The 17,846-nt window shown below is 48.2% G+C and overlaps 1 protein-coding gene across 5 annotated transcripts in view; it reads right to left on the reverse strand.

Moving 5' to 3' along the window:
• LOC149865443 (uncharacterized) overlaps nucleotides 1-17,846 on the reverse strand; it is a 47,047-nt gene that overhangs the window by 22,079 nt on the left and 7,122 nt on the right. For 2 of the 5 annotated variants that reach the window (XM_090041540.1, XM_090041539.1), the window contains exons 2-9: nucleotides 15,943-16,124; nucleotides 15,102-15,134; nucleotides 14,380-14,490; nucleotides 12,604-12,799; nucleotides 10,632-10,832; nucleotides 9,945-10,187; nucleotides 9,075-9,140; nucleotides 8,357-8,522 (exon numbers count right to left, since the gene is read on the reverse strand). In XM_090041540.1, the coding sequence (XP_089897666.1) occupies nucleotides 10,023-10,187; nucleotides 10,632-10,832; nucleotides 12,604-12,799; nucleotides 14,380-14,490; nucleotides 15,102-15,134; nucleotides 15,943-15,998 (762 nt within the window). In that variant the 5' untranslated portion in view covers nucleotides 15,999-16,124 and the 3' untranslated portion in view covers nucleotides 8,357-8,522; nucleotides 9,075-9,140; nucleotides 9,945-10,022. Of the gene's footprint in view, nucleotides 1-751; nucleotides 1,976-6,487; nucleotides 6,718-8,356; nucleotides 8,523-9,074; nucleotides 9,141-9,944; nucleotides 10,188-10,631; nucleotides 10,833-12,603; nucleotides 12,800-14,379; nucleotides 14,491-15,101; nucleotides 15,135-15,942; nucleotides 16,125-17,846 lie in introns of those variants that run through there. The other 3 variants (XM_090041541.1, XM_090041542.1, XM_090041543.1) reach the window with 3 other exon arrangements.

Here is a 17,846-nt window from a genome sequence, read left to right on the forward strand (position 1 = left end):
AATAATGAAAGGGACAGAGAAAGTTGCTCCAGAACCTCTGGTCTCCTGTCTCCTAACAGATGTTTGAGGGGACAGTCAATGCAATTTTAAAAAGTGACAAAAGCAAGTGCTATTTCATAACGTAGAGAATTAGCCTATAATTAACTTCACCACCATGGGAAGTCGTTGGAGGACAGGAGCTTGGAAAGGCCGGCCACCTGGATGGACACCCACAATTTTCAGCATTAACAATCACAATCATCTTTGTGGGTGAGATTTCAAAATCATCTCAATCAGGGTTTAATTAATTCCTGCCTGTCTGTCAGAGACCAGGAGGAGAGCTAATGTGAGGGGTAAAGATCAGCCCACGGCTGCTACCTGTGAGATGGTTCAACCTTTCTCGCCATCATCTGTTATGGGCCACTTTCAGGGATAAGATGCGGGGCTTCGTAGCTCTTGGCCAAGGCAGTCAGAAAATGTTATGTGCTTCTGCCCTTCCTAGAGCAAAGCATTGCAAGCCTGGCTTCCCGCAGGGAGCTCTTATGGAAACCATAAGTGTGACAGCTGTTTGACAGCTGTTTTTAAAATACGGACCCTTCAAAGACTGTTGCGTCAATGATACGTACGTTATGGTGTATCCTTATGGGTTTGCTAGCAATTACTCATGGCTAAATTCAGGAAGTCAACTGACAGAGGAGTAATTTCATGTAAATTCCCAATATTGTCCATGCAGATTCTCTACCCTTTGAACTTTATCGATGGATAGCTTTAATGCAGGGAGGGGGTGACAGCTACACAGTGCAAGAATAGACAGACCAAGGCCTGCGACCAACAGACGGAAGTCCAGCAAATCAGATAAACTTGTGATCGACTGCAATTTCCATGCAGAAGCTGGACAAGGGGCATGCAGAGAAGCAGCTTGGGGGTTTTTTCCACCACATGTTCTTGGAATATGGTTTGTGTTGTGAATAGTCAGTGGTGGCAACGATCCCTCATGTCAAGGATGACCTCTACCACAGTTCATTGATGTCAATGACCCCAATCCTTGAGCCACAAACCCACCTGCAGAAGTTGCAGGTCTTTCTGCAGGAGAAAGTAGGCTGCAGGCTGGGATTCCTCTTTTTTCCCTTCTTTTGATCTCTCCTCTGATTTGATGGTTGACGCTGCAGTTGTGGAGCCATTGGAGTTGGTTGTCAGGCAGCTCCTCCCAGCTTTTGAGGTTGGCCTCCCTTCAACATGTCCTTGTAGCGTCTCCTCTGGCCACAACTAACCTGGGAGCAAAGCACTTGTTTTGGGAGCACTTGTTGAATGTCTGGTCTAGCAAAGTTGGTGCCTGAGGATCACCAACTCCATCCCGGTAACACTGGCGTCAGCAAAGAAGCTGGCATTTGTGCAGCGATCTTCCCATTTGATGTGGAGGGTTTTCCAGAGCCATCGTTGGTGATACCTCTACAGGTTCTTGAGATGATGATGGTAGGTCACCCACGTTTCACACCCATAGAGGAGATAATAGTAATAAATAATACTGGGCTTTATGGAAGCTGGCCAGTTACTGAATAACACCACAGTGAACCCCATGTGAGAGCAGCATTGCAGTACTGAGCTGCAGATGTGACCAGAGTGAATTAAAGAAAACTTCAGCCCAAGGTCTCCGGTAGGAAGGAGAGGAACGCAGTTCCCCCAGCCAAGAAGGATGATAGCTAGAGAGCCTGAAACTTAAGAGGTTACCAAAAAGGGGGCAGAGATGCATTTAACTCTAGCACTGTGCCAATGCGACCCCCAGACTCTTGGCAGGGATCCCAAAAAAAGACCCCATCCCAGGCTCACTCAAAACCAGGCCCAGGTTTGTACAAAGGGTTTGTGGCCCTCAAAAGGGGGCAAAAAAATCCCCTTTCAGAGGAATACGAAGTGAATTTTGCATCTGTAAAGAAACCCAGCTCATTTCACATAATTTCTGGTGTCGCAAGGAGCACCACGCAGAGCTCAGAACGTCTCCCTTCCAGGGGAAAAAATAACAAAAACACAAACAATCAGAAAAGAAGGGACGAATGAACACAAACTGCAAATGAGCCCCAACAACAAAGATGAGGGTTCGGTTTGGATCCTTCCCAAAGTCTGAGACATTTTGATCTACATCTCTGGGTCAGCCCCATTACCAAATCACTGTCTCTTGCTCTTGCATCTTCCCCAAACACTAGGCTTTAAAGCGCACTTGTATTGAACATCACGTCCTGCAAGGTGTTCACCACATAAATCGACACAACTCAGAGAGATAACAAGAAAGACGCTGATACTGGGTAAAAGCTGGGGGAATTGTCATACCCATGTGTGGTGACCTATCTGCTGCCTTCACCAAGGTTTGGGACATCTGTGCACGGAGGGCTCAGGTCTTTGCTGCATCCAATGTTGACTGGGTGCTGGAAATGTGGGAGAGATGACAAGGATGTGGCTGTGGCAACACAACCCTTGACGATGCTCTAGATCTGATCCTATGGGTCCACCTCTTCCAGCCTATGTCCTGCCTGCCCCAGTCCTCCCAGACTGTGTACCTTGCCCAGAAAAGAAAATTGTATAGTGCTGGAAGGTCATGAAGGCTGTGTATACTAATTATCTCAGGGATTTCTTCCCCAGTGGGAGACATGCTAGCGGGCTGTTCATGCCACCTATCCCACCTCTTTGTGCAGAGGATCAGGACTAGGCCCCACAAGTTGTACCCCCAGCACCTCTCCATCACACAGTCCTGGCTGAACATCTTTACCCAGCAGGGGTGGAGGAGGGGGTACTATCAAGTAAGACCTCCAGCACTTGCCCCTGCTCCTTTCCCTCCTGCCCTTCCCCTGCCATCCGCAGATGCATGGGACAACACCCTCCTCCCATTCTCTGCCCAGGGCACACAACTCGCTAGTTATGACTCTGTAAAGAGGGCTGGGGGTGAGGGGAGGGCTCACACATTGGGTCTAAAAAAATCACACCCTTTTATAACAGGGTGAGGTGGGAGAACTTGCAACAGAAGAATATAACAGGGTGGGGTGGGAGATCTTGCAACAGAAGAATATAACAGGGTGGGGTGGGAGATCTTGCAACAGAAGAATATAACAGGGTGGGGTGGGAGATCTTGCAACAAAAGAATATAACAGGGTGGGGTGGGAGATCTTGCAACAGAAGAATACAGAATATAAAAGGGTGGGGTGGGAGATCTTGCAATAGAAAGAGGAGCAAGTTGGGTTTTTTTCCCCATAGCAAATAACCACAAAGCTAGTAGCAATAGGCTCTGCCTGCATCAGGAAACATGATGCATGACAGAGCTAGGGAAGCCTCAAAACATGATAGGCAATGCCGCAAGGGTGGCTTTGGAAGCAACATTGCCAGAAACATTGAAGATGAGACAAGACATCCATCTACCCCAATGCCTTCAGGATATTTTAGTTCTTCCAAAACAACTATCATCGCTGGTACTGTCGCAGCTTGTCAAGACTGCTGTAATCCCTGACACTTCTTCTCTCTCTAGCTAATGTAGACATAAGCTTGTCTTAGTCTATCCTAACCGTGCTGTTGGTACAACAGAAGATAACACCCATAACAGTACTAAGTGAGTTATTTTAGGGTGCAGACACTCCAGTAATATCTCCCTTTACAGGGGTGCAAACATGGAAAGGACACGCAATGGACAGCCCTGAATCAGGATAAATTACTACTCTGGGCTACATTTAAAAAGTCAGCATTATGCATGGATGGAAGTAGCCAACAGGATGGTAGGGATGAGGTGTGGAGGTCTGAGGTCTGAGATAATTTCATGTCCTTGCTTTTTTCTATGAGTTACCCTTTCACGGTTTCTTTTTTAAATTTTCTGGGATTTTGTTTTCTGAGGAAAGCTCGAGGACAAGAGCAAAAAATGAAAGGGAATATGATTTGGCTTATTGCTATTATGAGAAACTAGTAGTAGTAGGAGTAATAATGAAATTAAACCTGTTGGTTTCGTATCTGGCAAGTTCGTTTTCTCACCCGGCATCACTTCACAACCAGAAGTCTCAACCTACCAAAAGAAAGACTCAGCGGATGGCATTTCCAGTCATATCCAGACACAGAAGAGCCAGACATCCCACAAAGGATGCTGCCTCTTGTGTGGTTTCCAATTCAGCTTTGCAGACCCAAGAAACCCGGATGCCACAAAGAAGTTATTCGAAATGTTTGGATGCTGATAGCGAAGCCAAAAGCACACTCTGAACATTTGGAGTTTGGCTGTCCCTACCTTGAGACACACACGTGGCTAATTTGGCCTCCTCGGTGCATCTACACGTGCAATCAGTGCACACGAATCAACTCTGGTGCTTATTTCTCTGGAGTTTTTTGCTCCTAGGCACATCATTTGAATATGCAGCCAGGAGCAAATAACTCCAGAGCATTTAGCTCCAGAGTTTATTCATGTGCAGCACATTAAGCCTGGTTGGAGCAGCCCCGCAGGTCAGCCTGCCATCCCAGGGCTGCTCTGACCCAGGTCAATATGCTTCAGGGGACTGGCTGGGGTATGAGGGTGTTTCAGTGTGGGCCTAGCCAGCAGGCAGGGCCCGCCCAGAGCATAAATTCAGGCAGAGCCCACCCAGGGTGAATACCATTTATTAGCAGAGCCCCCATTCCCTCTTGCACACTCCCAAACCTAAGTGACACTAAGTGCTTCTCTTACAACAGGATGGTAGTCTTAAATGCACCGTCTCCCAGGTCCAGGCCTCCCACCCTCCTCCCCAATGAGGGATGTCTTATGTACCACAAGGTTTCAAATCTGAGACACCAGCAAATCAGGAATGATGCCATCAGTTCAGATTATCCAATCTCCATCCACATTTTGACCCAAATTTGCACTCTGGCACCGTCTGCAGTACTGGCCCAGCACTAAATGCAAATCTTGAAAGTGCCTGGAGCTTGTTAAAATAAAAATACTATCATTGTGCCACGGACTATCTCCACCAGGGTCATTACCAATGAACAAAAAGGCCCAATGATGCTGAAAGGTATGTCCTTTGTCACTCGGCCTGGAGGGAAAGGCCTGCTAGTGCTTTGAAAAGATACACAGGCACAGCCCAGGCTGCTTCTGGAGAAATGAGGGATTATTTGGCATGAGCTGCCAAATTGAAAATTAAAAAAAAATGACTCGGATGGACCTGAAACAAACATTTTTCAGCGTTTTCATCCTCTCCCACCCCCAAGCACAGCAATCTGTTCCATGCCCAATAAAGTTTTGGAGGGAGGGTGGGCAGGGTAACCCAAAATGAAATAATTATTTTTGCTTTTGGGTTACTTTAACTTTTTCTTAACATTTTTTGTTTAAGTCAGGTTGTTTTTGCAAGGAAATGATTGGTATCTCTCCAAAGCTGCATTTTCTTAACCAAGTATCCCATTTGCTGAGCAATGTTCTCCTAGCTCTATATACCTCTTCTGTGGGCAAACGAGGTGTATCCACGACCAGCAACATCTACCGGCACCCAATTCACTGCTCAAGGAAAGAAAAGCGGACTTCGTTCAGTGAAGAGTCGCAGAAGCTGCGCTGTAGGAGTTAAACGTGGTGCTGCCTGGAGATGGCTCCTCTATTACTACCCCCTCGACCTCTCCGCCAAGGCCTGGGCTCTGGGTTGTTTAATGAAGATTGATTTCCGTAGGGAGGCTACCTCTGTCTAGACTCTTTACGAGCCACCTGGCATTGCATCCACCCACACAAGTGCCTTCAGGGCCCAGGCACGGAAAAATTCCAGGCAACAAAGGAGCACAGATATTCAAGCAGACTTCCACGCTTCCATGGCATGTCTCCCAGCTGCCCTAGGGGCCCTATGACAGGCGTGTCATAACCACTAGGAACCAGAGCTAGCTTTCGGGGTGTCTAAAGGAGAGGGGCAGCTGCTTGGAAGATGGTAAGCCGAGATTTTTCCACAGCGACGTCTAATCCTAAAGGGCTCAGATGCTTGGTGCAATAACACGGGGTCCTTACCTAGTTACCTACAACAATGTGTTAAGACCAGAAGGGGAATGGACCCTCAGCACAAGTCAGATGGCAGCCTGGGGGCTGTTTTAATTCAGGCCATTAGCTGATGTAGCCAATTGCTTTACTACAGGACAGGGCCTGCACAGGGATGTCCTAGATAAGTCCAGGGGGAACAAGGACATATCAAAGTGACAGGCATCTACAGGCATGCAGGCAACAGGGTCTACAGGACACAGGCTCACCTGAGCCAACCAGAGGCCCAAGCCCATGGATAACTCAGGTGCTGGGGACAATTCCAGCTTCCCACCTTGATCCGACAGGCTGTCCAGCAGTTCCCAGCTCTTCTGAGGACTTGCTGTGGCCCAAGAGACTTCCCAAATAGACACAAGGCCACTGAGCAGAAGAGGATACATGCCAGGCTTGGTGCACAGGCAAAAAGGAGCAACCCATAAGAGAGAGGGTGTGTACCAGAGAGGGGATGCTCTGGAGCTCCCTGCAGTGCAGGGCTAAAGGAAAACCGGGCCTGGAGGAGGATGGTAAGGTCTACCTGTAAATTCAATCCCTTTTGTATTAATAAAGTCAGTTTATTAAGAAGGAGGGAGGAGGAGTTTCAGTGAAACAAAGACACTGAAATACTCTGCTTGCAGGTAACCAAGGGAATAACTCAAAGGCATCAGCTGCGGTCATTTGTTCCCCTGTAGTTCTTGGGCAGCAGAATCTAGCTCCGTTGCAGATCCTGCTTGCATGGCCCTGGAGTAAAAGAGACCCTGGCACGGGAAGAACATCAGGATAGACCTCGAGTCCCGCTGAGTGATTGGAAAAAAGAGCAGAGTGAAGAGCAAAACAACTCCAGCTGACTAAGGCGGCTGTCAGAGGAACAACAGGAAAGGCATCTGTTGTAGAAAAAATGCCAGGTCTGCAGTGGTGGACTTCTCTATTTAACAGGGCTGTCACTGCTGCTTCCACCAGCACTGTTAACCATGTTATTGGACCTTCAGCGCTCACCAGAAATCAAGTCCCTGCCACTTGGCACTGAAATTTGTCAACAGCTTGTCTCCCCTGGCCAAGGTGAACGGTAACATGCACCCATCGCTCCATATGCAGTGAAAACTTAATGCTGTGCCTACGATAAGGAACACAACCCATCACCCACATGCACATAACGGGCAGGGAGATGGCTAAAAAAAGATCTCCCTTTCCCACACAGTATTGAATCCTCCTCAATCACCTGAGCTCACTGCAGCAAGTGCCCGGCACCTGAGCACGAAAGCAATGAGACGGCTAAGTCTGAGTTAATAGTGACATCAGGGAAGGGGAGTTGGGAGCCAGAGAAGAGGAGAGCGCTCAGAAGACACTGGAGAGAGAAAATGTGTTGAAATGCAGGGGTAAAACTCCCGTGGGACTTTAGCAGGGCCAGGATTTCACCCGCCTGCTCTGCAACAGACTTAGGGGATCATAGGAAATCATACCATAAGGGATCTCCACATTGGCTCCATATTGCTCTTGAGGGGCTGTCACCAAAAAAACCCTGTCCACCATAAGCAACACTAGAAATTATTATTTGGGAGACGCTGGGCAGTGCAGAGTGTGCCCGCCTGCCCCTGCCCCTGCCCCTCCCTGCCACGGGGCTGTTCCAGGGCCGGCGCATGCTGATGCTGTGCAGGAGGCAGCGGAGGAGCACGCAGTGGGGGTGCTGGGCGTGGCAGCACTGGAGCTGGTGTCACCAGCCCAGTTTGGGGGCATAAGCCCTAATATAGGGAATAACTCAAAAGCATCAGCTGTGGTCATCTGTTTCCCAGCTCCCTTTCCACATGCACTAAACCAGGGAAGGCAGCAGGGAGGATGCCTCCGCTCCCACTCTCAACCATGCCGGAGGCAGAGATCTCAAGAGCAGCGGTGGTGGGAACCATCTCTAGTATAGGATCCTGCCTGCTGTGTTTCCAGTATTGCCATATGCAGAGAGGGAGTACATGGACACAGCTTAATTCTCAGCTGCAGCTTTAAGATCTGCGTGGAGCCAGTGTGGGCGTAACCCTATGGTTGGAGATAGAGGCAGTGTGCCGAAAAGGATGGGGCTTTCCTGCACATCCGTTGCCCCCAAATAACTGCCTGCATGTACGCCCTTACCCAGCTGTAAGTGGAAGCAAAACTGTCCTCCTGCATGAGCTCTTTCACCGTATAATGTTTGTATGTTCACGCCCTAAGACAAGAATGAGGCCAGCAGCTCGAATCTAGTTTAAAGACCTCCCTTTGCCATCGCTGTGATGAAGAAAAGCTCCCTGCATGAGGCTGACTTCTCTTTCTTCTGCCCCGAACCATCCCAACACTAAAGCATGACAGTGTTATAAAACAAACTTCCTGCTACATCTGACACATGTAATGATCACTGATAACTACAACTCGTACCTCATCTGGCTTGGTCAATGCTTTATAGGGAAGGTTGGCTCGTTTCCTTTGGCCTTGATGCCACCTCTGCCAGAATTTGGTGAACAGGAACTTCTCCATAGCATTCGGGATCATGTCAGGGTTAGTCAGCCCCTGGAAATCCTTAGGTGGGAGAGCATCTATGTATCTGGAAAGGGAAAGGATTTGATAGTGCATTAGGAGACTGTTTCCTCCTGGGTCATTTGAAGGGGACCTCACTAATGCCCTAGCATAGAGTTTCTATGCCACTTAATCCCATAATTAGTATTCTGGATGTAGTCTATGTAAACTCCACTGCAGACAAGATCCTAAGCTAAGCAAGACGTGCATCTCATAGGGATGGAGTAATAAAAATGAAATCTGTCTCATGGTACGTCTGGGCTGTAACTGCCTTGCTGAAACACTTCTTCTTGCCCAAGATGAGACATTGCATCAGTTCAATATCCAATGAGTCCCCTGCAGTGGGATGGGTTGGGTGACCTATTCAAGACATTACATACGGAAGATACATATTAGATCATCCAATCTACCTCCTTGCCAATGTAAGGACTATAAATCATCTTCCTATGTCTTATGATTTCATCCAGGCCCTGATATATCAATGATGTAGTATAGAAGAACACTTACAAACTGGTGTATTATGCTGGTTTATTTCCAAGAGTGTAACAAAGGTACCTGGTACAATAAAGGCTCAAGGTACCTTATACAGCCATCCATTTCTGTTTTGAGAGTGTCTTCATATTCTGCCAAATCTTCTCGCAGGTCCCTGTCAGAGCGAGGGAAATCTTATGTTATTTTGAACCACAGGGAGAATTCCTCAGGAGACTCAATATGACTTGAGCAGCAAAGCAAGCATCCATGCTTATATCTTAGCACAATACTTGGCACCCAACATGCTGCAGGCTGCCTGGGGAGATGGCACATAAAGGGCAGTGTGCAAGGATTTCGCTGCGCATCTGTTAGCATCAGCAGGAGTCACACAGCGTTGTCTCTGCTCATGACACGAGAGGAAATGCCCATATACTCACCCTACAACAAACAGGAATGTCTTGTGCACATGCCTCCAGGGTCCTAGCCTGGCTAAATGGCTCTTACCTACTCCTTGTTCCTAAACGCCCTAACACAATGCCATTAGAAGTGAAAAAGTTTTCCCACGTCCCCAGATGCATGACTGTGGACCACTGTGTATGGCACTAAAGTCTGGACTCATAGCAAGACCCCTAGCTGGGGTCATTTGATCTCAGCATTCATCCCTTCCCATGGCAGGGGGTCAGACTTGATGATCTGCTCAGGTCCCTTCATCACTAATATCTATGAAACAACTATGAGAAACTGGCATTCCCTCCTCTGATGAAGAGACTGATTGCATAAGTCTCTTAACCCGGACAGAGGCATTCCCATAGGTGTCCAAGGTATACCAAAGTTCACAGGGCATGTGCCAATACCTCCAGGAGAGGGAACTCCTCCTTCCCAAACCCAAATCTGGCCATCAAGCTGTGCCCATCGGCAAGCTGGTACTGCTTAAGTCCTCACACCCCACAGACAAATGGGAAGGCCTCATACTCCTTACAGTATTCTGCTGTGGAGGTGATGGACGGCGCTCTCTGTGTCATCTCTCTTGTGCTGCAGTCTCTCCAGGAAGATCCTCCTAGCTGATATTTTCAGATCCTCCTTGGTTTGGCTTGAGTCCATCACACTGGCCAGCGATTCCCCGAGCAGGGCCCAACCGAAGGAGCACAACGTCCAGGGTCTCCACAGCCAGGGCCTGTTTGACTGCAGTGGCGCAGCGGTTATCCCGAGCCAGCGGGTTGCCCTTTGAAAGTAGTGGTGGAGATGAGAGGGAGCAATAAAGTGCATGTGGTTTTGGACAACATGGTGCTCTGAAGCAACCACCCTTAGCCTGAGCAAATGCAGCCCACAGACTCGCATCGACAACCAGATGCACTGATACCTGTTTGGGACCCATAGGAAGAGCCCTCAATATTTAGTTTTACTGTCCACAGACCCACACAGGGGTTGGGGAACAAACCGGTTCACTTCACAGCAGCCACTGGGGCTTCCTTCTCTTAGGGAGACTGAATTATAACTGGCCAAGCTGCACTCCACAGACCTTTCATTCCAAGGCACAAATTTGCATGGGAGCTGTAGAGATCTCTTGGCCTGCTGCTGACATGGCCTCCAGTTTGTGCACGCCTGCATTTTAGCATCCCCCTCTCCTGCCCTTCTACCAGCATTTTATTGTCAATGGGAGTCTTACCTGAAGTTTGAGGTATCTCAGTCTGCGAAGCCCCCTGAGCACATGCAGGGTGTACTGCAGGCAGGCAATCTTGTTGCTGGAAGCATCCAGTATGTTGAGGGCCAGGGAGGAGGAGAGTGGCAGCAAGCTGGAAATCCGGTTCCTCTGGATGTAGAGTTCGCAGAGCTGGGGCAGATTCTGCATGCCTTCCAAGGAGCTCAGCTGCAGCAGGGGGGAAACAGGAAAGGACACGGTCTGTGATTCCCAACTAGGACCGAGCAGGTGATTGTTGCGAAAGTCAGGCATCAAATGTGCACTTGGCTTGAGTTTGGGGGAAGCGAGTGGAGCTACGCATCAAAGCGATGGGTTTTACAGGATACTGCAGGGTCAGAAGGCCCATCATCTTAAGGCAGAGGTGTCATCTCACCCATTGGTCCACATCTGGATCTGGATCTGGACATGGAGACGTTGGTGAGCCACAGTGACTATGAGGGTTACTGGAGCCATTGCTCACCCCTCACCAGACATGTCCCCAGCACCATTTCCCAGATTTCAGCAGCCAGCTCACTCCCCATTGTCCTACTCCTAAATTCTCAGTCCCTCTGGAAGCCTTGCACAGGGTGGGTCAAGTCTGCAGGCTGCACACTGCACACCCCTGTCCTAAGGGAAAGACAGGATGGGGGAGACAGGTTTGCTATGGATTGCATTGCTGTTACCGCAAGGGTTCAGATCAGCGCTCCTAGTCAGCACTGGAGGCCAATAAACTGGGCAGACCTGGGCCTGGACCTGCCCAAGGAGAGCCCAGGTAGGACAAGAAGTTGCGATGGCAGCTCTTCCTGCTGAGTGACCCCTGAGTGAGTCCTAGTATGCTGCTAGGATGGGTGCAGTGAGGAGCAGCCTTATTCATTGTAGGAGGTAGCACAGCTTTCACCACCACCACCTGTATGACCATGTTCTCAATCTTTCTGGAAGTTTTAGGGGACGGGAAGGTCTCAGACACAGGCAGGGCAGTGAACTGGGTGGACAGACCCCGCACTTCTTATCTACTCTCCTTGTAGCCACTTGAGAGAGAAACACTAGTGATGGAAAAGATCTGAAGTGGAAGAAAGTGTCAGCACAGGAACAAATAGCTACAGAAAGGCCATGAATAAATTTAGTTTGGAAATCAGAAGAAGGCTGAGCCATGTAAGAATGGAATCATATGACATGACTGACTTCAACATAGGGAAAGATGGACTTGATAGAGTCAGGAGATTTCTTCCCATCCTAGGTTATACCCTATAAAGTCCGACAACATCCAAGGTTGAATCTAGACAACCCTGCTCTTTCAGAGGAGGCCTAAATCCTAATTCCTGGCCAATCATGGCTGTTAAAGATCCTGGGTCAATGATTATCAGTCTAGGAAATATGACTTAAAAGGAAAGGCTGGAAGAAGAGAGGACAGAGCAGGGATTTGATAACAGTCTTTAAATATCTGCAGGAGGAGGATGGAGGTAAACTATTCTCTGGGACTGCTGGGGATAGGATAAGTAACAGTGGTCTTAAATTGCAGCAAGGGACACTTAGGTTAGGTATTAGGATAAAACTTTCTCACTTTGAGGGTGAATGAGCATTATAACAGGTTACTTGAGAGGTTGTGGAACTGCCATCCTTGAAAGTTTTTAGCAGCGGGTTAGACAATCATTCAACTAGGATGGTTGAGTCAGGGGTCATCCTGCTTTGAGCAGGGAGTTGGACTAGGTGTGACCTCCTGAAGTGCCTTCCAGCCCTAGGTTTCTGATTCTGTGACTTTTTGCCAAGAGCAGACGTATTCAAAGGAAGTGTCTTGGCTAAAATCCCAGCTTGGGTAGAGCGTTTGCTTGATTATATATGTGTGTGTGTGTGTATATATATATATATATATATATATATATATATATATACACGTACTTTCCTGTCTCCACTGCTGTGAGTACCTCCTTGTCCTGCACCACCATGAGAGGAAGGAAAATACCTTGTTGGACCCTAAGTGAAGCCGCGTCAGGTTACTCAGGAGGGGCATGTGCTCGAGGGTCCGCACTTGATTGTGAGACAAGTTAAGGACAAGCAGGTGAGTGCAGCTCCCTAAGTCTCTCACATCGCTCAGCGCATTGTAGCTGAGGTTCAGTACAGCAAGGTTGGGAAGAACACCAATCCCCAGGATGCTGGAGCTGGAGACAAAACAGTTGGGGAGGAGATTAGCATGGTGGACTCTGCTGCTGAATAAAATACGTCAGCAATGGAGCTGAGGAATGAAAGGGGAAACCAGAGGGCTCTTAGAGTGGACTGAAAGCTAAACTCAAGGTCTAAACTTTGCAAACGGCCTGGAGGCATGTGAAGGCCAGACCGCAGTGTTGCAGCTCGCATCCCTCTCTAGGAGGGGAAGGATCCCCTGGCAGGCATTTCAGTACTGAACAGTGCTTCCCAAACTTTTCAAACCCACAGTCTAGCCTTTCTCCACCTTCTGCCCCACAATACCCAGTCTCACGGCCCGTCTCCCTTGTGGTGCTATAATCAGGCCTGGTGCAGAGGCCTGGCAGTGCTGCAGAGGCACTAAGCTAGCTCTGCACATAGCAGCTGGTGTGGAAACAGCATCCCCATGGTTGCGCAGTGCAGCATCTGAGCTTGATTAGCCTAATCTCTTCAGCACTACGACTTGCAGTGTGGCACCAAAACAGCTCTGATCCTTCCTGTTGGGGGCTGACACATGCAGAACAGCCCAGCGTCTCAGGATAATACCATCTGGAAGCACGGAAACTTCAGATGACCACCCTACACACCCGCCAACCCCACTTTATATCTGCCCTCCTAGCCCAATGGCTAGGTTCACACATCAGGATCCCTGTTTATTGTACAGGGAATCATAAGATGCTTCCACTGACATTTCCCTGGATTTGTGGTTGCACAAGGGGAAGGTTTCGAACCCTTGCAAATGTACTTTTTAGGACATGCCCACCACAATCAATGGGATTTAAGGTTGAGATATTCTAATGAGTCCAGTATGAATTGCTTGCTATAAGGAAGGGGTTGAATTAGCTGGTTCTTGAGGTCCCGTACAGCTCTATGAGTCTATCAACTTGCTAATCGAGATGTTAAACATGTATACAGGCCTAGGGTTTCATCTGGCATGACCTATCAGAGCTCCGTTAACTTCGTGAGCACCAAGAAAGGCTCATCCACTAATTAGGATGGACGAATCGTTGCTATAGGGCATGTGAAAGGCAACAAGCAACATTTGAGAATGATACCTCATTTCAAAGCCCAGCAATTAAACAGTTCTTTGTCTTCATCATCTGGGTAGTGCAATGAGGTAGCATACTAACCTTTCCCCCTGCAACGCAGGGGTTCAAATCCAGCCGTAGTCTATAAGAAAAATGAAGTCTGGTGTTCATCGCTCATGTCTTTCCTCTGCCACACTTTATGAATGATCGCTCCTCCAAAGTGGACGGGCTACACTCACCAGATAATTTGGCCTAGACTTGTAATGTGTACTAGCTTGGGAATACTACAGTGATGCCTTTCACACTCACAGAGCTGCGTGGGGGGGATCGGGACTGAGATAGCAGAGGGAAGCCTGTTAAACATAAAGTGCTTTGGTGGGGGCTAAAAGAGAAGAAACCTGCCAACGCTTTACCGATGCTAACAATCCCTCGCTCATAGGGCAATTGTGGAAATAATTCCTTTCCTCCTCTTTTATTGAAAGAACATTTCATGACACCCCATCAATCACGGGCGGAAAAGTCATACGCACCCGCCTAAAGCGTTGAGGGATGCATCCAATTCAGAGAGACTCTCAAAAGGAAAAAGCGCTTCAGGTTGCAGTTCTTCCAGCTCATTTAAAGAGATGTCAGGTTTAACGATCCTAAGGAATGAGAAGGGGGGAAAAGTCAAGTTATTTCCAACTTCTACTGCTCCCTTTCTAAATAGCTGGCATTTTTAGCCTGTGACGTACTCGCTAGATTTGACAAGTAGCAACATACACAGGCAGTCTGAACATCAGCACTGCCTGATCAAGGAGTTTTCAACTGGAAACCACCCAAAACAATATCATATAGAAAAGAGGAGATTAAAAGTGCAAAGACAGAGGTCCAAATATCGCAGCTGACATAAATCCATGTTGCTGCTTATATCTCACATTTGTTGGCAGAGTCAGGATGATTTACAACAGCTAAGATCTGCAAGCTGTCTCTCATCCTCTCTGCATCTTAGATTCCCCACCTATAAAGTGGGATCAGGGATATTTATCACCTTTGTGCAATGGCTTTAAGATCTCTGAACAGCCCTGTATAAGGCCTCTGTCTCATTAGGCTTGATTGGTATCCTGGTATGTCTCATGATAGCATGGGGAGGAGGGGCAGAAACACGCTATTGAAGCTTTTCTCACAAAGCGAGAAAATCCAGAAGCTGGCACTCTGCAAATCCCCCCCAAACCATCAGAGCCAACATTTATACATCATATAACCTCATCTTTACCTTGCAGGAAATTCAGTCACTGGAAACGACTGCCTGGAAGACAAAAGGAAGCAGATCTGATCATCAGCCAGCCCTGATACTAAGAGGGCTGTATACACGTGCAGCGAGGCTGCTTCGACGCTCTGTAATTACAGCCCATTCGAGCAGACTCAATTAATCGAGTCTGCCAGACCATGGCAATTACTGCACACCAGCTGGCTCCAGCATCATGTGTATCAGCACTAACTAAAGTCACTTTAACTAAAGTTGTTCAACGCCAGCATTTTTTCAGCACTGGGATGCTGATGCACAAGACACTCTGGGTGCTTTAATTAGAGCCGCTCTAATTAAAGCGTCCCCCACCACCACTCCCGCAGCTTGTGCATAAATGCCTTTATGCCTATAGTCATTTTTAATGTGCTGGGCCTATCTCTATTGGGACCAATGAGCAGCATTGGACTTGGACAGGGTGTTTGCTACAAGGGGAGGAGACAAAGGAGCTAGGTGAGTTACATGGACAGTCAAAAACCCAGGGGGTAGCAGTTTTGAGACTACTTAAAAGGAACCGGTTCCCAAGAACTGGCCAAGTAGGTAGATGTCCTGAAGTATTTTGAAGGCTTCCACTCTCACGGTCACTGGTAGGAGGACCTGTCAATGCCACTACTTCATCAAACCGCCTACGATTTCCTCACACGTGTTGACACCAGAGGCACGGTCCACACATAAGACCTGTCCCTTTTATCAGAGCCTCCGTGACATGCTGTCCTTCACAACATGCTTTACCTCTATCCTGCTCAGTCAGCTATTTCCTCTTTTCCGATGGAGCTGAAAGGGTTTTTTGTGTGGCTGTCAGTCTTTTTACCTGGGGTCCACAGATCCGAATTCAAAGGCGAACACCAGTTGTTTAAGTCGAGACATCTTCAAATCCAGACAGTAGAGGTCCAGGCCCTTTCACCCTCCAGGTAAAAGGAAGAGGGTCGATCGCCACCACCTGATCCTCAACAAAGTGGCGCTTTATCTTCTTCCCCATTCTTGGGAAATGTCCTGAAGACAGAAGCACAGGTGGGTTAAAGGGAATCATCACTTTTTGGTGCTGGATATCTCTGCTGCAGCATCTCCCAGGAAAGAATCCACCCCTGACATAATATAGTTATTTGCACTTGCTGGTGTGAACACCGTTGCTCTAAAGGAAAAATGAGCGGCAGGGCTGGCTGACACGTAACGGGCATGTCTACATGTGCAATTAGTGCGACTGCATAGACTATGGTGCAATGTGAGCCACAGAAAACTAATGCAGCCGTCACCATCTACATGTGCATTTAAGTGCCGTAGTTTATTCTGTCATCAGACAGTACTTATCTGACGGCACAGTAAATTAGCCTACCCTGGCCTAATTGCCACACACTTATAGACAGTGACGCTTTACTGTGCAGCAAATTAGTCTTCTGCACAGTAAAGCGCATGTGTAGACATGCCCAATGATAGATTTACTTGTAGTATTAGTTGTACTCTTGATGCCTATTAGTAGCAAAAGATGTCCTAGTGCTGCGTTGCCCCTAGGCTGTTTTTGCTGTTATAAGGAGCATCACCTGAATACACAGTATAGAGAATGCTCGGGGGGGAGGGGGAGGGATGTTGCTGTTAAGAGGCAGCTGTACTGCCCAGGTGTTGCTGCAAACAAATGCTGACTGTCCTTTGTTTGCCAGCCACTAGATGTCTCTGCGAGATACAAGAAGAGTCAGAGGTTGCAGGGTAAACAAAGGTGGGACGAGCTGGGACTCAAGCTGTTACCGTCTTGTGGGGTGCATGTATAACAGATGCCTCCTGTTTGCAAAGGGCAGGGATCCCATATTCCAGCACACAAAGTTTCAAGGGAAACAGGAGCAGCTATCACGGTGGGGACCCATGAACCCAGGGTGTTAGCTGAGTCCTTCTGTGGCGCAGAAAACAGACATGAGTTACGTGTAAGCTGTAGCTCATGTGGCTTTAAATGACTGTAATGTTCAACCCCTCGGAGTTACCGAAGGTAGGTGGGTGTGATGCACTGGCACATCTGTACCTTTTGTGGGCTAAGCTCAAGTGTAGCCACTGCACTGGTCTGATACCCAACCTCAAATGCTTTTTAAAAACGGCACCGTGTAGCAGAGGGTGCACCCTTGTCCAAATGCAGACGGGACTCCCTACAAGAGCCTCATAGTTAGCTTCCCATTGGCCAGCTTCCAGCAGGAGGATCTGGGCTATGTGCCGACTTGAAGGAAATGAGAGACTCCTCCCAGGTTTGCTCCTGCGGCCGTACGGCTGAGGGCAAGCAAAATTCGGAGGTACCCAAACCCCAAGCCTCCAGGCATGTAGGATGCTCGCCAAAAGATTTGGACGTATCTTAAGCCCTGGGCTGAAAAGTCTGGGGTGAAGGATACTTGCTGGTAGTAGGGCCACATATGTTTTCCGAAGGGATTTGGAACAGATCTGGCTAATTTGAGCTGGAACATAAACACTTTTTTCCAAAATTAAAAAAAAAAAAAATTGGTGCAGGACCAACCAGTTGAATGGAAGTCATCTTGGGCTACCCATTGGGATTTGAACAAGGTACCTCCAGACCAGCAACTATTAACATCTCCAGTTTGAGCTGGATTCCTCTAGCTGGATTTGCGACAGACTCCTATCCTCTGGGGATCGAGAGCAGAGGAGACCCCAGTACCTCGCAGCCACCAATGAGTTAGAAAACCTCACACCATGCCTGGCTTATGTTGGCAACCCCTGGCTTCC

The sequence above is a fragment of the Crocodylus siamensis genome, chromosome 4 (assembly GCF_052110815.1).
Source record: "Crocodylus siamensis isolate JL-2025a chromosome 4, ASM5211081v1, whole genome shotgun sequence".
In the NCBI taxonomy this organism is placed as follows: Eukaryota; Metazoa; Chordata; order Crocodylia; family Crocodylidae; genus Crocodylus; species Crocodylus siamensis.